This window comes from Lampris incognitus, chromosome 17, assembly GCF_029633865.1.
Source record: "Lampris incognitus isolate fLamInc1 chromosome 17, fLamInc1.hap2, whole genome shotgun sequence".
NCBI classification, from domain to species: domain Eukaryota; kingdom Metazoa; phylum Chordata; class Actinopteri; order Lampriformes; family Lampridae; genus Lampris; species Lampris incognitus.
This window is the reverse complement of record NC_079227.1, coordinates 2370958-2398502: the sequence shown is the minus strand read 5'-3', so window position 1 is coordinate 2398502 and position 27545 is coordinate 2370958. Positions and strand designations below refer to the sequence as shown.

The 27545-nt window shown below is 47.9% G+C and overlaps 1 protein-coding gene across 3 annotated transcripts in view; it reads left to right on the top strand.

The window, feature by feature from the left end:
• The window catches only part of slc38a10 (solute carrier family 38 member 10), a 59264-nt gene that overhangs the window by 10103 nt on the left and 21616 nt on the right, over positions 1-27545 (top strand). For all 3 annotated transcript variants that reach the window (XM_056297055.1, XM_056297054.1, XM_056297053.1), the window contains exons 6-9: positions 4063-4187; positions 25560-25662; positions 26479-26661; positions 26989-27100. In XM_056297055.1, coding sequence (XP_056153030.1) covers positions 4063-4187; positions 25560-25662; positions 26479-26661; positions 26989-27100 — 523 coding nt within the window. The remainder of the gene's footprint in view (positions 1-4062; positions 4188-25559; positions 25663-26478; positions 26662-26988; positions 27101-27545) is intronic.

Below are 27545 nucleotides of genomic sequence, written 5' to 3'. Positions count from 1 at the left end.
TATGGTTTCCTTTTCTTCATCTTTGTTTACCACTGCTCGCCGTGTCGTCCTTGATCGTTTCCTGGTCAGATGTTGGTAACACAACTCTGAGTAAGGTGAAACAAGCCACAGTAAATCACATGACTGATGAAGACTCCAACTCTATGAATGCATTAGGCTTACACGCGTTTAGACCTGGTTTGGTTAAGATGGTCTCAGGTGTTTACAAGGCGGTTGCAGTAATACATCTGATTAAAATCCTGTGTTTAAGTTGGATGGAGACACACCGTCTGTGTGCCCGTCAGACAGATGGCGTGTAACTAGGTCCTCCAGCGGTCCTGCAGGAGTAAAGAGGGAAGGAACACGTGTGCCAACCGTTACGTGTGTGTCGTAGACTTAATCATCACATGTTTCTTGGTTTCATTTTCCATGTAGCGTCTGGAAGAAGACGTCCTCTCGGTGTGTTTTCCATGTAGCATCTGGAAGAAGACGTCCTCTCAGTGTGTTTTCCATGTAGCGTCTGGAAGAAGACGTCCTCTCAGTGTGTTTTTCATGTAGCGTCTGGAAGAAGACGTCCTCTCGGTGTGTTTTCCATGTAGCGTCTGGAAGAAGACGTCCTCTCGGTGTGTTTTCCATGTAGCATCTGGAAGAAGACGTCCTCTCAGTGTGTTTTCCATGTAACGTCTGGAAGAAAACGGCCTCTCAGTGTGTTTTCCATGTAGCGTCTGGAAGAAGACGTCCTCTCAGTGTGTTTTCCATGTAGCGTCTGGAAGAAGACGTCCTCTCAGTGTGTTTTCCATGTAGCGTCTGGAAGAAGACGTCCTCTCGGTGTGTTTTCCATGTAGCATCTGGAAGAAGACGTCCTCTTGGTGTGTTTTCCATGTAGCATCTGGAAGAAGACGTCCTCTCAGTGTGTTTTCCATGTAGCGTCTGGAAGAAGACGTCCTCTCGGTGTGTTTTCCATGTAGCGTCTGGAAGAAGACGTCCTCTCGGTGTGTTTTCCATGTAGCGTCTGGAAGAAGACGTCCTCTCAGTGTGTTTTCCATGTAGCGTCTGGAAGGAAACGTCCTCTCGGTGTGTTTTCCATGTAGCGTCTGGAAGAAGACGTCCTCTCGGTGTGTTTTCCATGTAGCATCTGGAAGAAGACGTCCTCTTGGTGTGTTTTCCATGTAGCATCTGGAAGAAGACGTCCTCTCGGTGTGTTTTCCATGTAGCGTCTGGAAGAAAACGTCCTCTTGGTGTGTTTTCCATGTAGCGTCTGGAAGAAGACGTCCTCTCAGTGTGTTTTCCATGTAGCGTCTGGAAGAAGACGTCCTCTCAGTGTGTTTTCCATGTAGCGTCTGGAAGAAGACGTCCTCTTGGTGTGTTTTCCATGTAGCATCTGGAAGAAGACGTCCTCTCAGTGTGTTTTCCATGTAGCGTCTGGAAGGAAACGTCCTCTTGGTGTGTTTTCCATGTAGCGTCTGGAAGAAGACGTCCTCTTGGTGTGTTTTCCATGTAGCATCTGGAAGAAGACGTCCTCTCAGTGTGTTTTCCATGTAACGTCTGGAAGAAAACGTCCTCTCAGTGTGTTTTCCATGTAGCGTCTGGAAGAAGACGTCCTCTCGGTGTGTTTTCCATGTAGCGTCTGGAAGAAAACGTCCTCTTGGTGTGTTTTCCATGTAGCGTCTGGAAGAAGACGTCCTCTCAGTGTGTTTTCCATGTAGCGTCTGGAAGAAGACGTCCTCTTGGTGTGTTTTCCATGTAGCATCTGGAAGAAGACGTCCTCTCAGTGTGTTTTCCATGTAGCGTCTGGAAGGAAACGTCCTCTTGGTGTGTTTTCCATGTAGCGTCTGGAAGAAGACGTCCCCTCGGTGTGTTTTCCATGTAGCGTCTGGAAGAAAACGTCCTCTTGGTGTGTTTTCCATGTAGCGTCTGGAAGAAGACGTCCTCTCAGTGTGTTTTCCATGTAGCGTCTGGAAGAAGACGTCCTCTCGGTGTGTTTTCCATGTAGCATCTGGAAGAAGACGTCCTCTCAGTGTGTTTTCCATGTAGCGTCTGGAAGAAGACGTCCTCTCGGTGTGTTTTCCATGTAGCGTCTGGAAGAAGACGTCCTTCTCAGTGTGTTTTCCATGTAGCGTCTGGAAGAAGACATCCTCTTGTTGTGTTTTCCATGTAGCGTCTGGAAGAAGACGTCCTCTCAGTGTGTTTTCCATGTAGCGTCTGGAAGAAGACGTCCTCTCTGTGTTTTCCATGTAGCGTCTGGAAGAACACGTCTTCTCAGTGTGTTTTCCATGTAGCGTCTGGAAGAAGACGTCCTCTCGGTGTGTTTTCCATGTAGCGTCTGGAAGAAGACGTCCTTCTCAGTGTGTTTTCCATGTAGCATCTGGAAGAAGACGTCCTCTCGGTGTGTTTTCCATGTAGCGTCTGGAAGAAGACGTCCTCTCGGTGTGTTTTCCATGTAGCGTCTGGAAGAAGACGTCCTCTCAGTGTGTTTTCCATGAAGCGTCTGGAAGAAGACGTCCTCTTGGTGTGTTTTCCATGTAGCGTCTGGAAGAAGACGTCCCCTCGGTGTGTTTTCCATGTAGCGTCTGGAAGAAAACGTCCTCTTGGTGTGTTTTCCATGTAGCGTCTGGAAGAAGACGTCCTCTCAGTGTGTTTTCCATGTAGCGTCTGGAAGAAGACGTCCTCTTGGTGTGTTTTCCATGTAGCATCTGGAAGAAGACGTCCTCTCAGTGTGTTTTCCATGTAGCGTCTGGAAGGAAACGTCCTCTTGGTGTGTTTTCCATGTAGCGTCTGGAAGAAGACGTCCCCTCGGTGTGTTTTCCATGTAGCGTCTGGAAGAAAACGTCCTCTTGGTGTGTTTTCCATGTAGCGTCTGGAAGAAGACGTCCTCTCAGTGTGTTTTCCATGTAGCGTCTGGAAGAAGACGTCCTCTCGGTGTGTTTTCCATGTAGCATCTGGAAGAAGACGTCCTCTCAGTGTGTTTTCCATGTAGCGTCTGGAAGAAGACGTCCTGTCGGTGTGTTTTCCATGTAGCGTCTGGAAGAAGACGTCCTTCTCAGTGTGTTTTCCATGTAGCGTCTGGAAGAAGACGTCCTCTTGTTGTGTTTTCCATGTAGCGTCTGGAAGAAGACGTCCTCTCAGTGTGTTTTCCATGTAGCGTCTGGAAGAAGACGTCCTCTCGGTGTGTTTTCCATGTAGCGTCTGGAAGAAGACGTCCTTCTCAGTGTGTTTTCCATGTAGCGTCTGGAAGAAGACGTCCTCTTGTTGTGTTTTCCATGTAGCGTCTGGAAGAAGACGTCCTCTCAGTGTGTTTTCCATGTAGCGTCTGGAAGAAGACGTCCTCTCAGTGTGTTTTCCATGTAGCGTCTGGAAGAAGACGTCCTCTCAGTGTGTTTTCCATGTAGCGTCTGGAAGAAGACGTCCTCTCTGTGTTTTCCATGTAGCGTCTGGAAGAACACGTCTTCTCAGTGTGTTTTCCATGTAGCGTCTGGAAGAAGACGTCCTCTCGGTGTGTTTTCCATGTAGCGTCTGGAAGAAGACGTCCTTCTCAGTGTGTTTTCCATGTAGCGTCTGGAAGAAGACGTCCTCTCGGTGTGTTTTCCATGTAGCGTCTGGAAGAAGACGTCCTCTCGGTGTGTTTTCCATGTAGCGTCTGGAAGAAGACGTCCTCTCGGTGTGTTTTCCATGTAGCGTCTGGAAGAAGACGTCCTCTCAGTGTGTTTTCCATGTAGCGTCTGGAAGAAGACGTCCCCTCGGTGTGTTTTCCATGTAGCGTCTGGAAGAAAACGTCCTCTTGGTGTGTTTTCCATGTAGCGTCTGGAAGAAGACGTCCTCTCAGTGTATTTTCCATGTAGCGTCTGGAAGAAGACGTCCTCTCTGTGTTTTGCTGTGGCGGGTGTTTTCTGTCCAGCGTGGCGTTCAGCTCGATGTCCCCTCTCTCCTCTCTGCTCTCCTTTCATTATCTTCAGTATCTCATTCTTCACCCTCATCAGCATGCTCCTCCTCTGCCTCTCGCTTACCTTTCATCTCTTTCCCTCCATTGTCTTCATGTGGTTCAGTCTGTAACCTGTCCCCCCCCCCCCATCCCTTCCCCCTCAGATGGTGCTGTCCTCGTTCAGACATGGGCTGCTCAGCGGCTGGTGGCTGGGTCGGGTCAGTGTGGTGCGCTGGGAGGGCGTGTTTCGCTGCCTCCCCATCTGTGGGATGGCCTTCTCCTGTCAGTCGTAAGTACCCCCCACCCCCACCCCTCCGCCCATACAGACCCATAAAATACCAACCTGTCATCCAACCAGACCCCCACTGATCTCTAACTGTACATTTACATGCCAGTGGAGTGAGGCAGGCGACCGACAAGTCGTATCCTATGGAAACGGGCAGCAGTTGTGCACGTGGGATTCTGGGGTTGATGGCAGAGTGGAGCAGAGGATGGAGAAGGCTGAATACTCTGCTACGTATTACATAACAGAACATACTGCATACTAACTGTTCGCTACTTACTGTCCAGTATGGCACATTTAGTGTGCGTTGTAACTCTTGTGCTGCCAGAAGTGACGGCAAGTGGATACAGCTCACACAACCTATATCTCCATGGTAACAACCCATATTTCCATAGTAACCATGCAAAGACGCTTCAGCTGTAGCATCCACTTGATTCATGTTAGATTTTTTGGTGAAAATTAGATCCCGGCATTTTTAGTATACTGTATTTTTCTGTACTATGACCATTTTCATGAAGTATACTAAAAATGGATACTGTGTTACATGCTGTACCTGTAGTCTGGGTATTTGGACACAACTGATGAGACTGTCTGAAAATTGGAATTTCTCAGCTGTATGCAGATGAGGAGTACGTTTTTCCGGGCAGTGGCCAGTCGGATAATGTGGGTGTGATCCCAGCCCTGAAGCTCGTGAACAAACGTTTAAACTGCTGAACATAAATAAAGCAAGACTCAGCAGCTGCATGGTCAGATATATTCAGAAAACTATTTTGGTTGTCTGTTTAGGTGAACTAAGCTGCATACAGGCATGTCCATGTTTATCTCAAATCAGAAGCAGAGACCAGTGATGGGCCAGAGAGCGGCGTGTTCGTCCGGTCCGATTGTTGAATGTTACATGACATTTTGTGATGGTGAAGGCGATTCGCTCCGCTGCCATGTAAATGTACTATTACAGTCAGCTGGGGAGTCTGTAAAAAAAAAAAAAAAAAAAAAAATTAACAGAGGGGGAAATCTGACCGAACTTCACAAATCATCCAGAGAGGGCACTCTTAAATCAGCTGCTCTGAATTAAATCTTTCTTTACTGGCATACCAAAATTTAGCAAATGTCCCAAATGGTGCATGAATACACAATATTGAATACACAATATTCCTTCAGGCAACTGCTGGATGAGTCCGTAGACTGACAGGTAGACTGTCTAATGGGTTGGGGGGGTGGATATTAAAGGATCCTTCTTTTTTTTTTTACAACCTGGGTCTCATTTTGTAGTTTTCACCATCGTTCATATCAGTTATGATGGCATTTTACTCTCCGGCTTAATTCGGTAGATGTTGGACATGGGACCACCGCTGGACTCAGCTTTACAGCGGTGTCTTATGGAACACCTGAACAGGAGCACCACACACCTTTCAACAAGGCCGCTGTAATGAACATAAAACCCAGGCTGTAAAATAACAGAATGATCCTTTAAGGGCTTACCGGGAGGCTGCCGTGGCCTTGCTGTGGGGCTTTGCTGTCCTGTGCGTCTTATCGCAGCTTTGTGTCTGTTGAACAGGAAGTTCACGTCCTCACTGACTTAACCTGCTCACACTGTCACTCATCCCAGCAGAACTCACTTACACCTTCCTTCGACTGGGCAAGCCGGGATTAAAACTCTAATTTCCGGGACCATCCCGAATACCTTTTTTTTTTTCAAGCTTGGGGTGTGGCCCATTATATGAGCAAATATTCAAATATTCATTCAAATTAATTTGCCGTTAAAATCGAAAAGAGGCTGGTGATGGCTTGTGTACGCAGTCACAGCTAGGATGTGATGATGCGAAACCGTATCATGACATATGTATCATGATATGTATCACGATATATATGTATATATATCATGATACGTATCACGATATATATGTATATAATGATACGTATCATGATATATATATGTATATATATATAATGATACGTATCACGATATATATATGTATATATATATATATAATGATACGTATCACGATGCATATTGTGATATGTATCGCGATACATATGATGCACATCATGATACGTATCACGGTATATATGTATATATATATATATCATGATACGTATCACGATACATATAACGATGCATATTGTGATATGTATCGTGATCGTGTAATATCTTCTTACACCCCTAGTCACATCATGTAATATCTTCTTACACCCCTAGTCACATCGTGTAATATCTTCTTACACCCCTAGTCACATCGTGTAATATCTTCTTACACCCCTAGTCACATCATGTAATATCTTCTTACACCCCTAGTCACATCATGTAATATCTTCTTACACCCCTAGTCACATCATGTAATATCTTCTTACACCCCTAGTCACATCATGTAATATCTTCTTACACCCCTAGTCACATCATGTAATATCTTCTTACACCCCTAGTCACATCGTGTAATATCTTCTTACACCCCTAGTCACATCGTGTAATATCTTCTTACACCCCTAGTCACATCGTGTAATATCTTCTTACACCCCTAGTCACATCGTGTAATATCTTCTTACACCCCTAGTCACATCGTGTAATATCTTCTTACACCCCTAGTCACATCGTGTAATATCTTCTTACACCCCTAGTCACATCCTGTAATATCTTCTTACACCCCTAGTCACATCCTGTAATATCTTCTTACACCCCTAGTCACATCGTGTAATATCTTCTTACACCCCTAGTCACATCGTGTAATATCTTCTTACACCCCTAGTCACATCGTGTAATATCTTCTTACACCCCTAGTCACATCGTGTAATATCTTCTTACACCCCTAGTCACATCGTGTAATATCTTCTTACACCCCTAGTCACATCGTGTAATATCTTCTTACACCCCTAGTCACATCGTGTAATATCTTCTTACACCCCTAGTCACATCGTGTAATATCTTCTTACACCCCTAGTCACATCGTGTAATATCTTCTTACACCCCTAGTCACATCGTGTAATATCTTCTTACACCCCTAGTCACATCGTGTATTATCTTCTTACACCCCTAGTCACATCGTGTAATATCTTCTTACACCCCTAGTCACATCGTGTAATATCTTCTTACACCCCTAGTCACATCGTGTAATATCTTCTTACACCCCTAGTCACATCGTGTAATATCTTCTTACACGCCTAGTCACATCCTGTAATATCTTCTTACACCCCTAGTCACATCCTGTAATATCTTCTTACACCCCTAGTCACATCCTGTAATATCTTCTTACACCCCTAGTCACATCCTGTAATATCTTCTTACACCCCTAGTCACATCGTGTAATATCTTCTTACACCCCTAGTCACATCATGTAATATCTTCTTACACGCCTAGTCACATCCTGTAATATCTTCTTACACCCCTAGTCACATCGTGTAATATCTTCTTACACGCCTAGTCACATCCTGTAATATCTTCTTACACCCCTAGTCACATCGTGTAATATCTTCTTACACCCCTAGTCACATCCTGTAATATCTTCTTACACCCCTAGTCACATCCTGTAATATCTTCTTACACCCCTAGTCACATCGTGTAATATCTTCTTACACGCCTAGTCACATCCTGTAATATCTTCTTACACCCCTAGTCACATCGTGTAATATCTTCTTACACGCCTAATCACATCATGTAATATTTCAATGTTTACTGACATAATAGGGATGACAACATCGTATATTTTTGACACTTTTAGGCGGGTGTAATTTCCAACAGTCTGTATAAATGTCCTTCACCTTGCTGACTCAGTAGTCCATAAAGAGGATGATGATGGTGTACTACGCTAGAAAGTCAAGTCAAGGTGCTGTCAGTACGAACTCCTGATGTGGCTGTGCAGAAAAAAACAAACCGTCAGAATGCTGACGTCATGTGTGAATACCAACCCGCCTGATGAATATCCCAGTGTTTTTATTTTGAGGCCACCCCCAGTGATGTCCGAGTAGACAGAAACGTGACCACCACTGGCGTGCTTTCTTTCTCTTCTGTAGGAACAGACTGCTCCAATGCACATTGGCTGTCTATTGACCTGTTTTGCTGCATGGAATTCCAGCTGTCTCCTCCTCCTCATCTCACATCGTGATCTTCTCTCATCACCGCTCCTCCTCTGTTTCCACAGCCTGCATGCTCTGCTCTGTCTCCCCCTATGTTTTCACAGCCTGCATGCTCTGCTCTGTCTTCTCCTCCTCTGTTTCCACAGCCTGCATGCTCTGCTCTGTCTCCTCCTCTGTTTCCACAGCCTGCATGCTCTGCTCTGTCTCCTCCTCTGTTTCCACAGCCTGCATGCTCTGCTCTGTCTCCCCCTCTGTTTCCACAGCCTGCATGCTCTGCTCTGTCTTCTCCTCCTCTGTTTCCACATCCTGCATGCTCTGCTCTGTCTCCTCCTCTGTTTCCACAGCCTGCATGCTCTGCTCTGTCTTCTCCTCCTCTGTTTCCACAGCCTGCATGCTCTGCTCTGTCTTCTCCTCCTCTGTTTCCACAGCCTGCATGCTCTGCTCTGTCTTCTCCTCCTCTGTTTCCACAGCCTGCATGCTCTGCTCTGTCTTCTCCTCCTCTGTTTCCACAGCCTGCATGCTCTGCTCTGTCTTCTCCTCCTCTGTTTCCACAGCCTGCATGCTCTGCTCTGTCTTCTCCTCCTCTGTTTCCACAGCCTGCATGCTCTGCTCTGTCTTCTCCTCTGTTTCCACAGCCTGCATGCTCTGCTCTGTCTTCTCCTCCTCTGTTTCCACAGCATGCATGCTCTGCTCTGTCTTCTCCTCCTCTGTTTCCACAGCCTGCATGCTCTGCTCTGTCTTCTCCTCCTCTGTTTCCACAGCCTGCATGCTCTGCTCTGTCTTCTCCTCCTCTGTTTCCACAGCCTGCATGCTCTGCTTTGTCTCCTCCTCTGTTTCCACAGCCTACATGCTCTGTCTCCTCCTCTGTTTCCACATCCTGCATGCTCTGCTATGTCTCCTCCTCTGTTTCCACATCCTGCATGCTCTGCTATGTCTCCTCCTCTGTTTCCACAGCCTGCATGCTCTGCTCTGTCTCCTCCTCTGTTTCCACAGCCTGCATGCTCTGCTATGTCTCCTCCTCTGTTTCCACAGCCTGCATGCTCTGCTCTGTCTTCTCCTCCTCTGTTTCCACAGCCTGCATGCTCTGCTCTGTCTTCTCCTCCTCTGTTTCCACAGCCTGCATGCTCTGCTCTGTCTTCTCCTCCTCTGTTTCCACAGCCTGCATGCTATGCTTTGTCTTCTCCTCTGTTTCCTCAGCCTACATGCTCTGTCTCCTCCTCTGTTTCCACATCCTGCATGCTCTGCTGTGTCTCCTCCTCTGTTTCCACATCCTGCATGCTCTGCTATGTCTCCTCCTCTGTTTCCACAGCCTGCATGCTCTGCTCTGTCTTCTCCTCCTCTGTTTCCACAGCCTGCATGCTCTGCTCTGTCTTCTCCTCCTCTGTTTCCACAGCCTGCATGCTCTGCTCTGTCTTCTCCTCCTCTGTTTCCACAGCCTGCATGCTCTGCTTTGTCTCCTCCTCTGTTTCCACAGCCTACATGCTCTGTCTCCTCCTCTGTTTCCACATCCTGCATGCTCTGCTATGTCTCCTCCTCTGTTTCCACATCCTGCATGCTCTGCTATGTCTCCTCCTCTGTTTCCACAGCCTGCATGCTCTGCTCTGTCTCCTCCTCTGTTTCCACAGCCTGCATGCTCTGCTATGTCTCCTCCTCTGTTTCCACAGCCTGCATGCTCTGCTCTGTCTTCTCCTCCTCTGTTTCCACAGCCTGCATGCTCTGCTCTGTCTTCTCCTCCTCTGTTTCCACAGCCTGCATGCTCTGCTCTGTCTTCTCCTCCTCTGTTTCCACAGCCTGCATGCTATGCTTTGTCTTCTCCTCTGTTTCCTCAGCCTACATGCTCTGTCTCCTCCTCTGTTTCCACATCCTGCATGCTCTGCTGTGTCTCCTCCTCTGTTTCCACATCCTGCATGCTCTGCTATGTCTCCTCCTCTGTTTCCACAGCCTGCATGCTCTGCTCTGTCTCCTCCTCTGTTTCCACAGCCTGCATGCTCTGCTATGTCTCCTCCTCTGTTTCCACAGCCTGCATGCTCTGGCTCTGTCTCCTCCTCTGTTTCCACAGACTGCATGCTCTGCTTTGTCTCCTCCTCTGTTTCCACAGCCTACATGCTCTGTCTCCTCCTCTGTTTCCACATCCTGCATGCTCTGCTATGTCTCCTCCTCTGTTTCCACAGCCTGCATGCTCTGCTCTGTCTCCTCCTCTGTTTCCACAGCCTGCATGCTCTGCTCTGTCTCCTCCTCTATTTCCACAGCATGCATGCTCTGCTCTGTCTTCTCCTCCTCTGTTTCCACAGCCTGCATGCTCTGCTCTGTCTTCTCCTCCTCTGTTTCCACAGCCTGCATGCTCTGCTTTGTCTCCTCCTCTGTTTCCACAGCCTACATGCTCTGTCTCTTCCTCTGTTTCCACATCCTGCATGCTCTGTTGTGTCTCCTCCTCTGTTTCCACAGCCTGCATGCTCTGCTCTGTCTCCTCCTCTGTTTCCACAGCCTGCATGCTCTGCTCTGTCTCCTCCTCTGTTTCCACAGCCTGCATGCTCTGCTCTGTCTCCTCCTGTGTTTCCACAGCCTGCATGCTCTGGCTCTGTCTCCTCCTCTGTTTCCACAGCCTGCATGCTCTGCTCTGTCTCCTCCTCTGTTTCCACAGCCTGCATGCTCTGCTCTGTCTTCTCCTCCTCTGTTTCCACAGCCTGCATGCTCTGGCTCTGTCTTCTCCTCCTCTGTTTCCACAGCCTGCATGCTCTGCTCTGTCTTCTCCTCCTCTGTTTCCACAGCCTGCATGCTCTGCTTTGTCTCCTCCTCTGTTTCCACAGCCTACATGCTCTGTCTCCTTCTCTGTTTCCACATCCTGCATGCTCTGCTGTGTCTCCTCCTCTGTTTCCACAGCCTGCATGCTCTGCTCTGTCTCCTCCTCTGTTTCCACAGCCTGCATGCTCTGCTCTGTCTCCTCCTCTGTTTCCACAGCCTGCATGCTCTGCTCTGTCTCCTCCTCTGTTTCCACAGCCTGCATGCTCTGGCTCTGTCTCCTCCTCTGTTTCCACAGCCTGCATGCTCTGCTCTGTCTCCTCCTCTGTTTCCACAGCCTGCATGCTCTGCTCTGTCTTCTCCTCCTCTGTTTCCACAGCCTGCATGCTCTGCTTTGTCTCCTCCTCTGTTTCCACAGCCTACATGCTCTGTCTCCTCCGCTGTTTCCACATCCTGCATGCTCTGCTGTGTCTCCTCCTCTGTTTCCACAGCCTGCATGCTCTGCTCTGTCTCCTCCTCTGTTTCCACAGCCTGCATGCTCTGCTCTGTCTCCTCCTCTGTTTCCACATCCTGCATGCTCTGCTCTGTCTTCTCCTCCTCTGTTTCCACAGCCTGCATGCTCTGCTCTGTCTCCTCCTCTGTTTCCACAGCCTGCATGCTCTGCTCTGTCTCCTCCTCTGTTTCCACAGCCTGCATGCTCTGCTCTGTCTCCTCCTCTGTTTCCAGAGCCTGCATGCTCTGGCTCTGTCTCCTCCTCTGTTTCCACAGACTGCATGCTCTGCTCTGTCTCCTCCTCTACCACCGCCACTGCTTCCTGTTGTCTGCGGTGGTGTCCATGCTAGCTTGGCAGTGGCACTGGGGGCGATGCTGGGAAGGGGTGCGGGTTGTTTCGGGAGGTGTGAGGCTCTCGGGCGGGATGTCTGGCCAAACCTAGTCTTGTTGTTGATTGGAGCGGAACGGTGTGGAACCAAGGAAGAGAGTGTGTGTTTGGGATGGGAGGTGATTTATGGGCCAGATGTTTGGGTGTGATGGGGTTTGTTGGGTGGTGTGTGGGTGTGTGTGTTTGTTTGTGTGTGTGTGTAGGAGTGAGATAGGTGTCAAGAGGGTGACTGTGGCACTGAGGTTTAAATAAGAGTTTAATTATTGCAATTACACAAATGCAACATACTGTTATGGAATTGGGGGCGTGCAGGTTGGTTAGAGATGTGTGTGGGGGGGGGGTACATGGATTCAACCAGTGGCTGATATTTGGCAGGGCGACTTCTTGGCCTGTGGTCAGAAACGGAGAGCAGCCTCAGCCAAACCTTTCACTAACCATCAGCCTGGAAATCCGCCATCTGCCCGAGCAGCGCTGATGAAACGCCTTGCAGCACATTGTGTTTTTATGACGTTCATGAAGTGTGTTCACTTTCAGCTAAAACCTTCCTCAACACCACCGTAATGTGGGGCGGGGCTGTTGTTTGGACCCCATGAAGAGGGAAAATGTCCCTCCGTGATGCTGTCCTCCGCTCTGCTGAGCCTAACCACTCTTAGTTTAGGCCATTTAGAACCCAGCTCCCACTTCCATACAACATACACATACATGCACGCACGTCCTAAAGGTGTTCTGTGCCGCGGTGTCCTCCCTGCTGGTAGAGGCAGTCTACAGCAAGTAGAAACACATCAGGTTCTCGGTGATGACTACTGAGTGAATGTTTTTGGGAGAGATTTTTTCCCCAATTGTGTCTAGCCAATTACCCCTCTCTTCCAAGCCGTCCCAGTCGCTGCTCCACCCCCTCTGCCGATCCGGGCAGGGCTGAAGACTACCACATGTCTCCTCCCATATATGTGGACTCGCCAGCCGCTTCTTTTCACCTGACAGTGAGGAGTTTTACCAGGGGGATGTAGCGCGTGGGAGGATCACGCTATCCCCCCAGTTCCCCCTCCCCCCTGAACAGGCGCCCCGACTAATGAGAGGAGGCGCTAGTGCAGCGACCAGGACACATACCCACATCCGGCTTCCCACCCGCAGACACGGCCAGTTGTGTCTGTAGGGATGCCTGGCCAAGCCGATGGTAACATGGGGATTCGAACCTGCAAAGTAATGCTTGCCATGTTGGTAGGCCACGGAATAGACTGTCAATATGTGCTTTATTGGCATGACATACGTGTATGTCTGTGAATGTTCTCATCTAGCTTGGTCTTGGTCAGACTAGCTTGGTCTAGTCAGAAAGGCACGAACTGAGGAAGCCTCTTGGATGAGAGGAGAAACGTCTTCACGGATATATACCAAGTCCAGTTGCACTTGATTCAACTCCTTTGGACATACGTGTACATATTGCCAAAGCATGTAAAACAACAACAACACAATACAACAATGATTATAATAATAACAGCAACAACAACAATGATTATGATATTAAACAACAGTAGCAATAGGTGCCGTCCCACACTGTCTCTCAGGTTGTGGCAAGATAATATAAATCTTGCTGCAATGCTTGCCGCTGCCCCCTCCCAGGACCACCCGCAGCTTACCTGCGTCCTCCATTTCCTGCTACTCTGGAATCGTGTGTTCCAGTTCCTTGACAAGAGCCCGTCGCTGTTTTTCACGTGTCACATTTAAGGAGGAAGTGCCCCTCTGTCTCCACCTCATCTGTACTGCACTGACCACATGTTCGATGCTCTTTTGGCAACCAGGTCTTTTTGTGTCTCCCCTTTTCAATGGCTAGACTGTGGTCACTGAGCCTGTATTTGGTGAGGATCTGTCGCTGCTTCCTGTCTCTGACAGTTAAGAGGTGTTCTTCCAGATCATAGTTTGTTTTTAGGGCCCGATAGACTTCTAGTTTGTTTTGAGTTTTGATTTCAGCGTTCTAATGTTTCAGATAATTGTTCTTGCTTTGTTTTATAGCCTGATTTATCCTCATGTTGGTTTGTTTTATAGCTGATTTATCCTCATGTTGGTTTGTTTTATAGTCTGATTTATCCTCATGTTGGTTTGTTTTATAGCTGATTTATCCTCATGTTGGTTTGTTTTATAGCTGATTTATCGTAATCTTTGTTTGGGATGCGGTGCTGGCCTGAGGTTGGTTGGTCTTAGTATTTGTTAAAGGGTTAGTGAGTCTCAGAGCCAGCTGCTTCAGGGGACTCTTTTCGGGGTTCAGTTCTTGGGTTTTCAGAGCTCTAAAGTGCAATGTATTTGTTGGGCTTGTATTTAAGTGCATCCAGAAATTTAGAGATCTTTTTTGTAATGGAAACCGGCCTAATTCTGCCCTACATGCGTTGTTTGGTGTTTTCCTTTGTATTTTCAGAATCATTCTGCAGAATTCAGCATGTAGGGTTTCTGCTGGATGCTTGTCCCATCTAGTGTAGCTGGAAAGACTGAGTGGACCCCATACCTCACTTCCATATAGTGCAATGGGCAGAATTACACTATCAAACAGTTTGCACCGGATGGAGATTGATATATCAATGTTAAAGAATTTATTTTTAATTGCATATAGAGCTCTGCCAGCTTTTTGTTTTAGGTTATTCACTGCCCCACTGAAACTCCCCGATGCTGTAATAATTAGACCAAGGTAATAAGTATACTGCATCGTATGCTCTAAGGTGATGCTACCTAGAGTCAACTGGTATCTATTTCCCTGACATCTGGGTTTCTTCTGGAAGATCATTACTTTTGTCTTTTTGGATTTATTGCCAGGGCCCAGTGCTGGCAATAGTCCTCAAGCAGGTCTAGTAGTTGTTGCAGCCCACCTGCGGTTGGTGACAACAAAACTAGATCATCTGCATAAAGCAAAAATTTTACTTCCATGTCATACAGGGTGAGACCTGGGGCTGCAGACTGTTCCAGCTGCACCGCCAGTTCATTAATATATATATTAAACAGTGTTGGGCTAAGTCCACAGCCCTGTCTCACCCCTCTATTCTGAGTGAAGAACTCAGTGTGTTTGTCTCCAATCTTAACTGCACATTTGTTGTCCGAATACATTGACTTTATTATGTCATACACTTTACCCCCTACACCACTTTGTAAAAGTTTATAGTATAGTCCTTCATGCCAAATAGAGTCGAAAGCTTTTTTGAAGTCAATAAAACAAGCAAATATTTTTCCCTTTTTGGTTTGATTCACATTTTCATTTATGAGGGTGTGTAGGGTGTAAATATGGTCCGTAGTCCGGTGATTTGGGAGGAAACCAATTTGACCTTTGCTCAGGACATTGTGTTCGTTAAGGAGGGTTAGAATTCGATTGTTCAAAATGCTATTAAACACCTTCCCCAGACTACTGCTCACACAAATGCCTCTGGAATTATTAGGATCCAATTTGTCTCCATTTTTATGAATAGGAGTTATAAGCCCTTTGCCCCAGGTGTCAGGAAAATATCCCGAACTTAGAAGGATGGTGAACAATTTGCGTACTGCCCTTTGCAGCTCAGGTGTGCTGTTTTTAAGCATCTCGCTTCTGATGCTGTCAAGGCCACAAGCTTTATTGGGTTTTAAGGATTTTAGCTTCTGTGCCAATTCTTCTTGTGTTATTGGAAAATCCAGTGGGTTTTGGTTGTCTTTTATAGAGCATTCGAGCAACTGTAATTTTTGTTTGATCAGATTGTAATTGGAATTTGAGTGTTCTTGTTGTATTTCTGAATAGATACGTTAAATGATTTTTACAAATTTCTCCATTTTGGATAGGCAGGTCTTGTGGTTTCGTAGAGCCCAAATTATTCCACATTTCCCAGAATTGGTTTTGATTCAGGGAATGTTCTATTTCCTGTAGGGTTCTATCTACATGGCTTTGTTTTTTCATTCTTAATGTGTGTTTATATAGATTTAATGTTTCGCTATATTTCTTTCTTGTATCCATATCTTGAGGTTGGTAGTGTTTCAGGTTTGACAATTTACGCAGTTCCTTTCTTATATTTTTACAATCGTTTTCAAACCATTTTTCATTTTCAGGTTGTTTCTTTTTTCTGTTGTGGGTCCTTGGTAGGACCATGTTTGCTGCCGTCTGAAAAATATAATTGATTTCATTGACAGCTTGGTTGGTACTGTCCTTATTAGTTTCAAACGGTTTGTTAATGAAGTTAGTAATCATATTAAGTAATTTGGATGAATTCAGGATATTGATACATTTTTCTGCACTGTCTGGAGCCCATCTGTAGGTCTTATTAACTTTGAACAGCTTGCTGGGCTCCTCTATAGGCATTTGAGTCAGGTTAATAGTTTTGAAGAAAATCATAATTTGGTTATGGTCAGAAAGAGGAGTTTGTTGTCTGACAGTGAATGCGTTGAAGGAGGTGGGGTCCATGTCAGTTATTGCATAGTCAACTACACTAGCTCCAAGACCTGAACAACATGTGAACCTTCCCAGAGAGTCTCCTCTGATCCTCCCATTAAGCATGTACAGGCCAGAAGCGCGACAGAGGTGCACTAGCTCCTTACCAGCCTTGTTCACAGTACGGTCGAGGGACCTCCTTTTACTGAGGCTTGGTGAGAGGTACAGGGAATGTTGACCAAACACATGTCTGGTACCCTGAGGGTCAATGGTATCACTCATTGAACCTGTTCTTGCGTTAAAATCTCCGCACAGCAGCACATATCCCTGGGCCTGGAAAAGGCTTACCTCTTCATGGAGATTACTCAGGAAATCCTCATCACAATATGGAGATTCAGTTGGGGGAGAATATAGAGCACAGAGATAGATATCTTTGTTTGATATGCCAATTTTATTGCTGAGTTTTAGCCAGCAGTGGGATGTCCCAATTTTAATTTTTGAAGTGTGGTTGGTTAAACATCCTCTGTACCAAATCAAAATACCTCCGGAGTCTCGTCCACGATGTACTGAGTTGAGTTTATTTGATGGAATAATTATTTCTTTGTAACCTGAGGGACAGTGGGTGGTTATGTCCTCACGACACCAGGTTTCAGTTAATGACTATGTCGACATTGTCTATGTGTTTTAGGAAGTCAGGGTCTCTACTCTTCATCCCAGAGGAAGATGAGAAGAGACCCTGGATGTTCCAAGAGATAGAAAAAGAATGCATGAAATGAAAACATACAGTGAGTCTCTTTTGTGAGACAGAGAATTATCAAGTTACAGTGGAAGAAGACATATATAGAATATCATGATAACTCTTACCAAATACCTCACTATTGATATTGTGGGCATTATTATACACACCCAGAGCCAAATCAACACTCAGGATTCCCCTGTGTAAGTGGTTACCCCATCAAGACCTGATGAGACATAGAGGTCGCCCTAGATGTTGCTAAAAAGAGACCTCAGGTCTTAAAGAGTTAAAGGCAAACACCAGAGCAGTGAGAACAGTCAGGCAGCTCAAGCTCAGAAAGTCATATGACTCTGGTGTACTGCAGCCTCTGTGTGTGTGTGTGTGTGTGTGTGTGTGTGTGTGTGTGTGTGTGTGTGTGTGTGTGTGTCTCACTCTCTCTCGTGCACGCTAGAGAGTGACAGAGAGACTGCCAGGAAAGTTTATAATGCTCTAAAACCTGCCAGGCACTGACTGTAATATATAAGCTTGTAAATAATTCCTTGTTTAATGTGCTGTTGCCCACCACCACCATCGGCACTTCAGCGCCGCGGCTCCGTCAGACAGACAGGACAGACTGATGGGAGGTATAACACACAACATCTACCAGCCATCTCACTCACAGCCTCTACTGGCCTCATCTACAATCACCTGCTCTGTCCTGAAGCCTCACACACACACACACACACACACACACACGCTTGCTGGTAGTCCATCGAGTCTGATGATGACGTCCCTCCTCGTTAAGGATGTGTTCTTTGATGACTGTAGAGTCCAATTCTTGATCCACAAGTGTTCTTGCACATGGGGCGTATGAAGTGTGAGTTAGTGGGGGCAGGCATGGTTGTGTGTCTCCTTAGTCTTTTCTGTTGTTTCTTCATATCCCTCTCCATTTCCAGCTGTTCTGTACCTCTGTGGCAGATCTCCCGCCAGTTGGAATAGTTGATGGCAGCTTGCTCTAGTCTCACACAACACTTCTTTAGAGATGTTTTTGCTGGTCTTTGTATCGCTTCTTCTGACCACCTGCAGACCGGCGGCCCAGATGAAGCTGTCTATACAGGACTTGACATGGCAGGCATTCTTGAGGCATCCGGATGACATGCCCAAGCCCGTGCAGTTGGTGTTGAGTGACCGTGGCTTCTATGCTCTTGCAGTTTGTCCTAGCAAGAATCTCGGCACAGGGAACGCGGTCATGTCACGTGATCCCCATGATTCGCTGCAAACACCTTATGCGGAATCGCTCCAGCAACCTTTGGTGATAGCTGTGTGACCCAGGCTTCACACCTGTATATGAGAGTTGTGAAGTAGACAGCTTTGTAAATGGTAATTTTGGTGTGCAGGCGGAGGTGTTTGTTTTGGAAGACCTTCGGTCGGTGTTTGCCAAAGGCTACAGAGGCTTGTTTGAATCACATGTGTGTATTCAGCAAAGTCTCCCGGCACCACCTGTGGAGAAATGTCTGATTCACACTACAGTTTTTGAGTAAAGGCATCTTGTTCGAGGGTTGTCTCAGTGGTGCACTCTGTTATCACCACTTTTGTCTAACAAGGACAGCATTTTCAGGAGACAGAGACAAGAGTGAGAACTGGCTCAGCGGACCCTCCCAGAAGCCCTCCCTCTAGTAAAAACCAGCTCATTTTCAGGAGACAGAGACAAGAGTGAGAACTGGCTCAGCGGACCCTCCCTCTAGTAAAAACCCAGCTCATTTTCAGGAGACAGAGACAAGAGTAAGAACTGGCTCAGCGGACCCTCCCTCTAGTAAAAACCAGCTCATTTTCAGGAGACAGAGACAAGAGTGAGAACTGGCTCAGCGGACCCTCTCAGCGGACCCTCCCTCTAGTAAAAGCCAGCTCATTTTCAGGAGACGGAGACAAGAGTGAGAACTGGCTCAGCGGACCCTCTCAGCGGACCCTCCCTCTAGTAAAAACCAGCTCATTTTCAGGAGACAGAGACAAGAGTGAGAACTGGCTCAGCGGACCCTCCCTCTTGTAAAAACCAGCTCATTTTCAGGAGACAGAGACAAGAGTGAGAACTGGCTCAGCGGACCCTCTCAGCGGACCCTCCCTCTAGTAAAAACCAGCTCATTTTCAGGAGACAGAGACAAGAGTGAGAACTGGCTCAGCGGACCCTCTCAGCGGACCCTCCCTCTAGTAAAAACCAGCTCATTTTCAGGAGACAGAAACAAGAGTGAGAACTGGCTCAGCGGACCCTCTCAGCGGACCCTCCCTCTAGTAAAAACCAGCTCATTTTCAGGAGATGGAGACAAGAGTGAGAACTGGCTCAGCGGACCCTCTCAGCAGACCCTCCCTCTAGTAAAAACCAGCTCATTTTCAGGAGATGGAGACAAGAGTGAGAACTGGCTCAGCGGACGGACCCTCTCAGCGGACCCTCCCTCTAGTAAAAACCAGCTCATTTTCAGGAGACAGAGACAAGAGTGAGAACTGGTTCAGCGGACCCTCCCAGAAGCCCTCCCTCTAATAAAAACCAGCTCATTTTCAGGAGATGGAGACAAGAGTGAGAACTGGTTCAGCGGACCCTCCCAGAAGCCCTCCCTCTAGTAAAAACCAGCTCATTTTCAGGAGACAGAGACAAGAGTGAGAACTGGCTCAGCGGACCCTCTCAGCGGACCCTCCCTCTAGTAAAAACCAGCTCATTTTCAGGAGATGGAGACAAGAGTGAGAACTGGCTCAGCGGACCCTCCCTCTAGTAAAAACCAGCTCATTTTCACAGCAGAGTGCACACAGCTCGGTCCTTTTGTGAAATAAATCCGAATTCGTTTGTCCAAGATGGCTGAAAGAGGTGAATATTAGACAGTACTGCTTCTGCCGTGGTCAGTTGTTCTTGACATAAGGCAGAAAAGAAAGCTAGCGAGCTAGGCTACATTTTCACTCCTGCTGTAATGCTGTGCTCATGGGCGGGGAGGAGGGGCATGATAGACCCACGTCATTTGTGTGCACTCTCTTGCTGTCAAAAACAATGGTGTATTTTGAGACCAATTAATTATTTCAGTATTATTTTAAATTGAATTGTCCCTTTAGTTCACCATCAGGCTACATTTTATTTTTTATTTTTCTATCAAAAAAGTAGCATAGCGTTCACCGCTATTAAAAAGCAAACTTTGAAACTTACACTAAGCATCGCTTTTATTCACGGCTGTTGGTGACCACAGCCACACCGTACACACCGCTGTTAACCCGATTCATAGTTCATCTCTCTCTCCATAGTCCCAACCCACTAACCTTTGACCTGGCAACAGCGTATCACCCCCCAGAACTGTAAAACATCTCCCAACCAACTATGTACAACTAATACCTATACCCCCCTGGTGAACCTGAACAGGCTACACTACCTTCCCACCCCCCCAGCCCCTTATTAAAGTCCTTGACCCTGAGGACAAAGTCTCCAAACCTCAGAGGAGTTCTCGGTCGCCCATAAGTGTTCTGTCCCCAGGTTGGTCCTCCCCTGGCTCTGGTCAGGGTTGTCCTGCCCCCCGAGGAGGTGAGCTGGGCACTGGGGCAGCAGATTGGGTCCTACTTATTGCATCATCAAGGCTGGGTGCTACAACCCCCCCTTCCCCAGATGTCACAGGAGGCAACACAGGTGTTTCCCCCCTTCCCTCCAGACGCCCGAGGCATTGCAGAGCCCCTGTATGGCTCCAGTCGGTCATGGTGTAGCACCACTTTGTGGCCCCATAGAGGCAACTGTACCCGATAGACAACCTCTCCTAGCTGCTCCAAGACCAAGCAAGACCCCACCAAGTGGCTGTCCAGTTTAGGGCACCTGCCCTTTTTCCGAGTCAGGGTGTAGACCCAAACTAGTTCCCCAACTGCAAAGTGTTGCCCCCTGGTGCAGAGGTCATAATTCCTTTTCGGGCCGCACTTTGCATTGCCCTCCGGGTGTATGCATGTTTAGTGTCCAATTGGTCCTGAAGCTGCCTGGGTTAGCCTATTTGCAAGGGCAGATGGTATATCTGGGGCCCATCTAAAGGCCAGTTCTGCAGGGTTCCTCATTTCCCTGCCCAACATGAGGAGGGCTAGTGTGCATGAAGTGGGGTCCTGGACTGCAGAGCGGCACACCATGAGAACAAGGGGCAAATGCATATCCCAGTTGAGCTGATGGGTGGATGTTAGGATAGATAACTGTTCAACTGGGGTTCTGTTAAATCACTCCACTAACCCGTCACTCTGGGGATGGAGGGGTGTTGTGTGTCTTAGTGATTCCTGGCCGCTCACACATGGTGCAGAAAACCGCAATTCAAAATTTCTCCCCTGGTCACTGGATGGACTCGGGGACCCCCAGCCTGTTAAACATTCCCTCAACCAGGGCATTAACAATGGTCTTGGCCTCCTGGTCTGGCAGTGCATAGACCTCCAGCCCTTTAGTGAAGTAGTCCACAGCAGTGAATATGAAGCAGTTCCCCAGTGCTTCTCCAACTTCCTGCCCCTCATCCTTGCTGTTATGTGGGGCCTGGCTGACATGCGTGGGTGATGTATGGGGCATAGGCGTGAAGCATCCCAACTACTGCAACCCTGCGTCATTTCCCATCATCTGAGCCCAGGCAGGGCAAGTCCTCACCAGGTGTTCGACCTGGCCACAGCTCCAACAGAGGTGGGTCTGTGTCTGAGGCCATGTCTGTTGGCACCTGGCTGGAGGCAGGGCCAGCCACCTGATCATTTCGGTCATCTCCTCCAGTCATGCCGGCTTTTGGGTAGCAGTGTTGCACTCCCCTGCCGCTCTGACCGTCGGGGGGGGGGGGGTTTCTGCAAAGGTGCCATGCTGCGCCGCTTCCATCTCCATCTTCCTTTCTAGCGCATGCCCAAGCATTTCACGCCGGGAGCATGGATGAACCAGCTGGGTATGGGCGCACAGGTCAGCCGGGGAGACTGCCCTGATAAATTGGTCACGGGCCAGCTCGGTTTGCACCGTAGCTGGTGTGTGTGCGTACACCCGTCTCGTTAAACTCTCAATGTCATTAGCCAGAGTCCACAGCGGCCCACCCGCATGTCTTACTCGGCCATGCAGCTCAGATCGCAGGTGCTGCGGTCGAGCGCACTGCCCAAAGCGCCGCTTCAGTACACTGGTTAACTCACCATAACCAGTCCTCTCACGAGGATCCAACAACAGCAGACAAGACAGCACACCATCCATCAAACAAAGAGCAAGTTGGAGGGCTTTCTGGTCCTCCAACCATGCACTAACCCGGGCTAACAGTTCAAACTGGGCCCGGAAAGCCTCCCAGTCTGATTTGCTGGTGTACTTGGGTGCTTTCGGGCCTACCAGTTTATGCCGCTCCAGGGCACTGCCATCTTTGTTAACCTCAACGTCTGAAACGCTGATGGCGGTGTTGTGTGGAATAGCAGCCGACATCTGAGCCCCCAGCAGCAACTAAGCATGGCTGTCCCACGGGTGTAGGCTCTCGTTTCACCTTGGTGCCCCTCCGCCAGTTATCCTCGGCCACACATTGTCCTCTGACAATTGTGCGGCAGCGTCACAGGCATGCCTGTCGTTTTCGTCTATCTTGATATTCACTCAAGGCTCCATCTCCAGCAGTAAAGATATCTGACGCTAACAAAGCAATGTCCATACGGTCCAATGTTACGTCTGACACCAGTTGTAGTGCTCACCGCTATGAAAAAACACTTCAAAACTTACAGCTGAGTGTTGCTTTATTCACAGTTGTTGTAGGCGACAGTCACTCCGTACACACCGCCATTAAAATTAATCACAGGTGGTCTCTCTCCATAGACCCGACCCACTAACCCTTGACCCGGCAACAGTGTACCACCACCCCCCCCCCACGAACTATAAAACATCTCCCGACCAACTTTGTACAACTAACACCACTTTCAGTGTGGGAAGATGGCTGCACGAATTCGCATTTGCAGCGGGCTCACCCAGTACTGTCCATGCAGTGTCTTTGTCCACGTCTGCGTCTAATGTTTGTCTTTGTTTGATGGCTGGGAGAGCTGGCACTGGATCGGCTGGGACAGCGGGGCAAGCTAAGCTAACTGCTAGTCCATGCAGACCGGCAGTTCTGATAACACAGGGCGGTCTGGTGACGGCCTCGCTTGGCATTGACTGGTGTTTTTGATGTCATGAGGAGTGCGGGGAGGTGTGTTGAGGGTGTCTGGCTGGGAGAGCTGGTGCTGGATCGGCTGGGAGAGCTTGGTCTGCTTCTTCCAGTGGGCCCGGGGACTACGGCCCCTGCCTGGAGCTACGCCCGAGGAGGAAATGTCGAGGACATTCTGACAGGACGTGGAAGTGGGCGGGCTAAGCTAACTGCTAGCCCATGCAGACCGGCGGTTCTGACAGTCATCCTGGCTGGCGTTCGTTCCCTTGGACAGCGATTTTTTTGTTTAGTTTGGATATGTGCGTTAGTTTGGGTATGTGTGTTACTGTGGGTATGTGTGTTAGTTTGGATGTGTGTGTTAGTTTGGGTATGTGTGTTACTGTGGGTATGTGTGTTAGTTTGGATGTGTGTTAGTTTGGATGTGTGTGTTAGTTTGGATGTGTGTGTTAGTTTGGGTATGTGTGTTAGTTTGGATGTGTGTGTTAGTTTGGATGTGTGTGTTAGTTTGGGTGTGTGTGTTAGTTTGGATGTGTGTGTTAGTTTGGATGTGTGTGTTAGTTTGGATGTGTGTGTTAGTTTGGGTATATTTGTTAGTTTGCATGTGTGTGTTAGTTTGGGTATGTGTGTTAGTTTGCATGTGTGTGTTGGTTTGGATGTGTGTGTTAGTTTGGATGTGTGTGTTAGTTTGGATGTGTGTGTTAGTTTGGGTGTGTGTGTTAGTTTGGATGTGTGTGTTAGTGTGGGTATGTGTGTTAGTTTGGATGTGTGTGTTAGTTTGGGTGTGTGTGTTAGTTTGGGTATGTGTGTTAGTTTGGGTATGTGTGTTAGTTTGGATGTGTGTGTTAGTTTGGATGTGTGTGTTAGTTTGGGTATGTGTGTTAGTTTGGATGTGTGTGTTAGTTTGGGTGTGTGTGTTAGTTTGGGTATGTGTGTTAGTTTGGGTATGTGTGTTAGTTTGGATGTGTGTGTTAGTTTGGATGTGTGTGTTAGTTTGGGTGTGTGTGTTAGTTTGGGTGTGTGTGTTAGTTTGGGTGTGTGTGTTACTGTGGGGTATGTGTGTTAGTTTGGATGTGTGTGTTAGTTTGGATGTGTGTGTTACTGTGGGGGATGTGTGTGTTAGTTTGGATGTGTGTGCTAGTTTGGATGTGTGTGTTAGTTTGGGTGTGTGTGTTAGTTTGGGTGTGTGTGTTAGTTTGGATGTGTGTGTTAGTTTGGATGTGTGTGTTAGTTTGGATGTGTGTGTTACTGTGGGGTATGTGTGTTTCTGTGGATGTGTGTGCTACTGTGGGGTATGTGTGTTAGTTTGCATGTGTGTTAGTTTGGATGTGTGTGTTAGTTTGGTTTTGTGTGTTAGTTTGGATGTGTGTGTTAGTTTGGATGTGTGTGTTACTGTGGGGTATGTGTGTTACTGTGGGGTATGTGTGTTAGTTTGGATGTGTGTGTTAGTTTGGATGTGTGTGTTACTGTGGGGTATGTGTGTTAGTTTGGGTGTGTGTGTTAGTTTGGATGTGTGTGTTAGTTTGGTTTTGTGTGTTAGTTTGGATGTGTGTGTTACTGTGGGGTATGTGTGTTACTGTGGGGTATGTGTGTTAGTTTGGATGTGTGTGTTAGTTTGGATGTGTGTGTTAGTTTGGATGTGTGTGTTACTGTGGGGTATGTGTGTTAGTTTGCATGTGTGTGTTAGTTTGGATGTGTGTGTTAGTTTGGTTTTTTGTGTTAGTTTGGATGTGTGTGTTAGTTTGGATGTGTGTGTTAGTTTGGATGTGTGTGTTCCTGTAGTTTGTGGATGTGTGTGTTAGTTTGGATGTGTGTGTTACTGTGGGGTATGTGTGTTACTGTGGGGTATGTGTGTTAGTTTGGATGTGTGTGTTAGTTTGGGTGTGTGTGTTCCTGTAGTTTGTGGATGTGTTGTTGTGTTTGTGTTGTGTTTGTGTTGTGTTGCGGTGGGCTGGGGGAAACACCATGTCCTTTCCTTCCATGTACACCAGTGCATGTGAAGTGAAAGGACAAATGAAGCGTTGCTGATTAAGGCTGATGCCCCCTGGTGGACCTGAACCTGCAACAGCATGTTAAGAAAACATATGGAATTGGTCCGCGTGCCCGTGCTGTTGGCCTCGCGTGCCACCTTGGGCACGCGTGTCATAGGTTGACGCCCCCCGCCCAGACAATAAGGACACGAAACACAAACTAACAGTTTGTAAGTCTTACTGTGTGTACTGAGTCCACAAACAAGAACCTGTCACTACTGCCACGCTGCCCCGACACTTCACTCACAGACTCCTTGCACAGCTGCCTTTGTGTAGTAAGCTGCAGATTGTGTAGCAGTGTGTCAGGCTGGGCCTCTGCACACTCATTTTTAACTTCCCAACGTTAGCTTTGTAGAAATGTTGTGTTATCTGGTTGTTTGCACCTGTCCTTGTTGCACACTTTGCAGGGCTTGCAGAAGTCATTGAGGAATGAGCCTTTGTGTGTTGACTCTCTGCAGGCAGGTGCTGCCGACCTACGACAGCCTGGACGAGCCGTCCGTCAAACGCATGAGCACCATCTTCACCTCCTCGCTCAACGTGGTCACCACCTTCTACATCACTGTGAGTGAGCCGCACAGCTGGCGTGGCGACGCCGTGGGCAAACGTCGTGACTGTTGTGTTGTTTTTTTCCATCATTTGTTGGTGTGTTTGTGTGTCCCGTCTTGTGTGATTGGTCTTTTTTGAAAGGCGTCGGCGACGCAGGTCGGAGGCTGGCACACTGCTCATAAGGTTGTGTGAGAACTGAAACCTTTAAAGTAATGTGTCTGTAAAGTTGACCTGTAGGATTTAACTGACAGCAACGCGTTAAAGATGTATTGGTGGGCGTCCGAGTAGCGTGGCGGTTTATTCCACTGCCTACCAGCAAGAGGATCGGCGGTTCGAATCCCCGTGTTGCCTCCGGCTTGGTCGGGCGTCCCCACAGACACAGTTGGCCGTGTCTGTGGGTGGGAAGCCGGATGTGGGTATGTGTCCTGGTCGCTGCACTAGCGCCTCCTCTGGTCGGTCGGCGTGCCTGTTCAGGGGGGGAGGGGACTGGGAACTGGGGGGAATAGTGTGATCCTCCCACGTGCTACGTCCCCCTGGTGAAACTCCTCACTGTCAGGTGAAAAGAAGCGGCTGGTGACTCCACATGTATGGGAGGAGGCGTGTGGTAGTCTGCAGCCCTCCTGGATCAGCAGAGGGGGCGGAGCAGAGACCGGGACGGCTCAGAAGGGCGGGGTAATTGGCCGGATACGATTGGGGAGGAAAGGGGGGGGTTAATTGGTGATTTTCCGTCTCTTTCTCCTCTCACTTCCTCTCACACCTACTCTTGTTTCCATCGCCCTTCCTTCTCCTCATCCTCTCTCCTCTCTGCCCACCTCTTCTTCCTCCTCCCAGGTGGGTTTCTTCGGGTACGTCAGCTTCACTGAGAACATTGCGGGCAACGTGTTGATGAACTTCCCGTCCAACCTGGTGACGGAGATGATCCGCGTTGGTTTCATGATGTCTGTGGCTGTCGGCTTCCCCATGATGATCCTGCCCTGTCGGCAGGCCATCAACACCATGCTCTTCGAACAGCAGGTTAGGGACGCCGCACCACATCGCTGGTGGACATACTACGTGCAGCGAGTTGGCACAAGAGAAATGTGGACTCGTTTCCTCTACAAGCCGTGTCCTCCTGCACTGGGATGAAGGACGGAAATCTCACGTCTGAACTCCTGGAGGATGTTCCTGACTCTGCCAGCTGCCGGACCACATCGTTACATCAACCAGTTACCTGATGACGACTGACTTTACCTGCTGTCCGTCTGTCTGTCTCTGTCTGACTCTCTTCCTTGTGTGTGTGTGTGTGTGTGTGTGTGTGTGTGTGTGTGTGTGTCTGTGTGTGTGTGTGTGTCTCTCTCTCAGCAGAAGGATGGGACGTTTGCTGCTGGTGGGTACATGCCTCCGCTACGCTTCAAGATGATCACTCTGTGCATTGTGTTCGGCACCATGCTAGGAGGCATTCTGATCCCCAACGGTATGGTTTGTGTGTGTGTGTGTGTGTGTCTGTGAACTCAAGTGTATGTAGTGACTTGTATGTAGTGACTAGTGACTTGTATGTAGTGTATGTAGTGACTTGTATGTAGTGTATATAGTGACTTGTATGTAGTGTATGTAGTGACTAGTGACTTGTATGTAGTGACTTGTATGTAGTGTATATGGTGACTTGTATGTAGTGTATGTAGTGACTTGTGTGTAGTGTACGTAGTGACTTGTGTGGTGTATGTAGTGACTTGTGACTTGTGTGTAGTGTATGTAGTGACATGTATGTAGTGACTTGTGTGTGGTGTATGTAGTGTATGTAGTGACTTGTATGTAGTGTGTGTAGTGACTTATGACTTGTGTGTTGTGTATGTATTGACTTGTGTGTAGTGTATGTAGTGACTTGTGACTTGTGTGTAGTCTATGTAGCAACTTGTGAC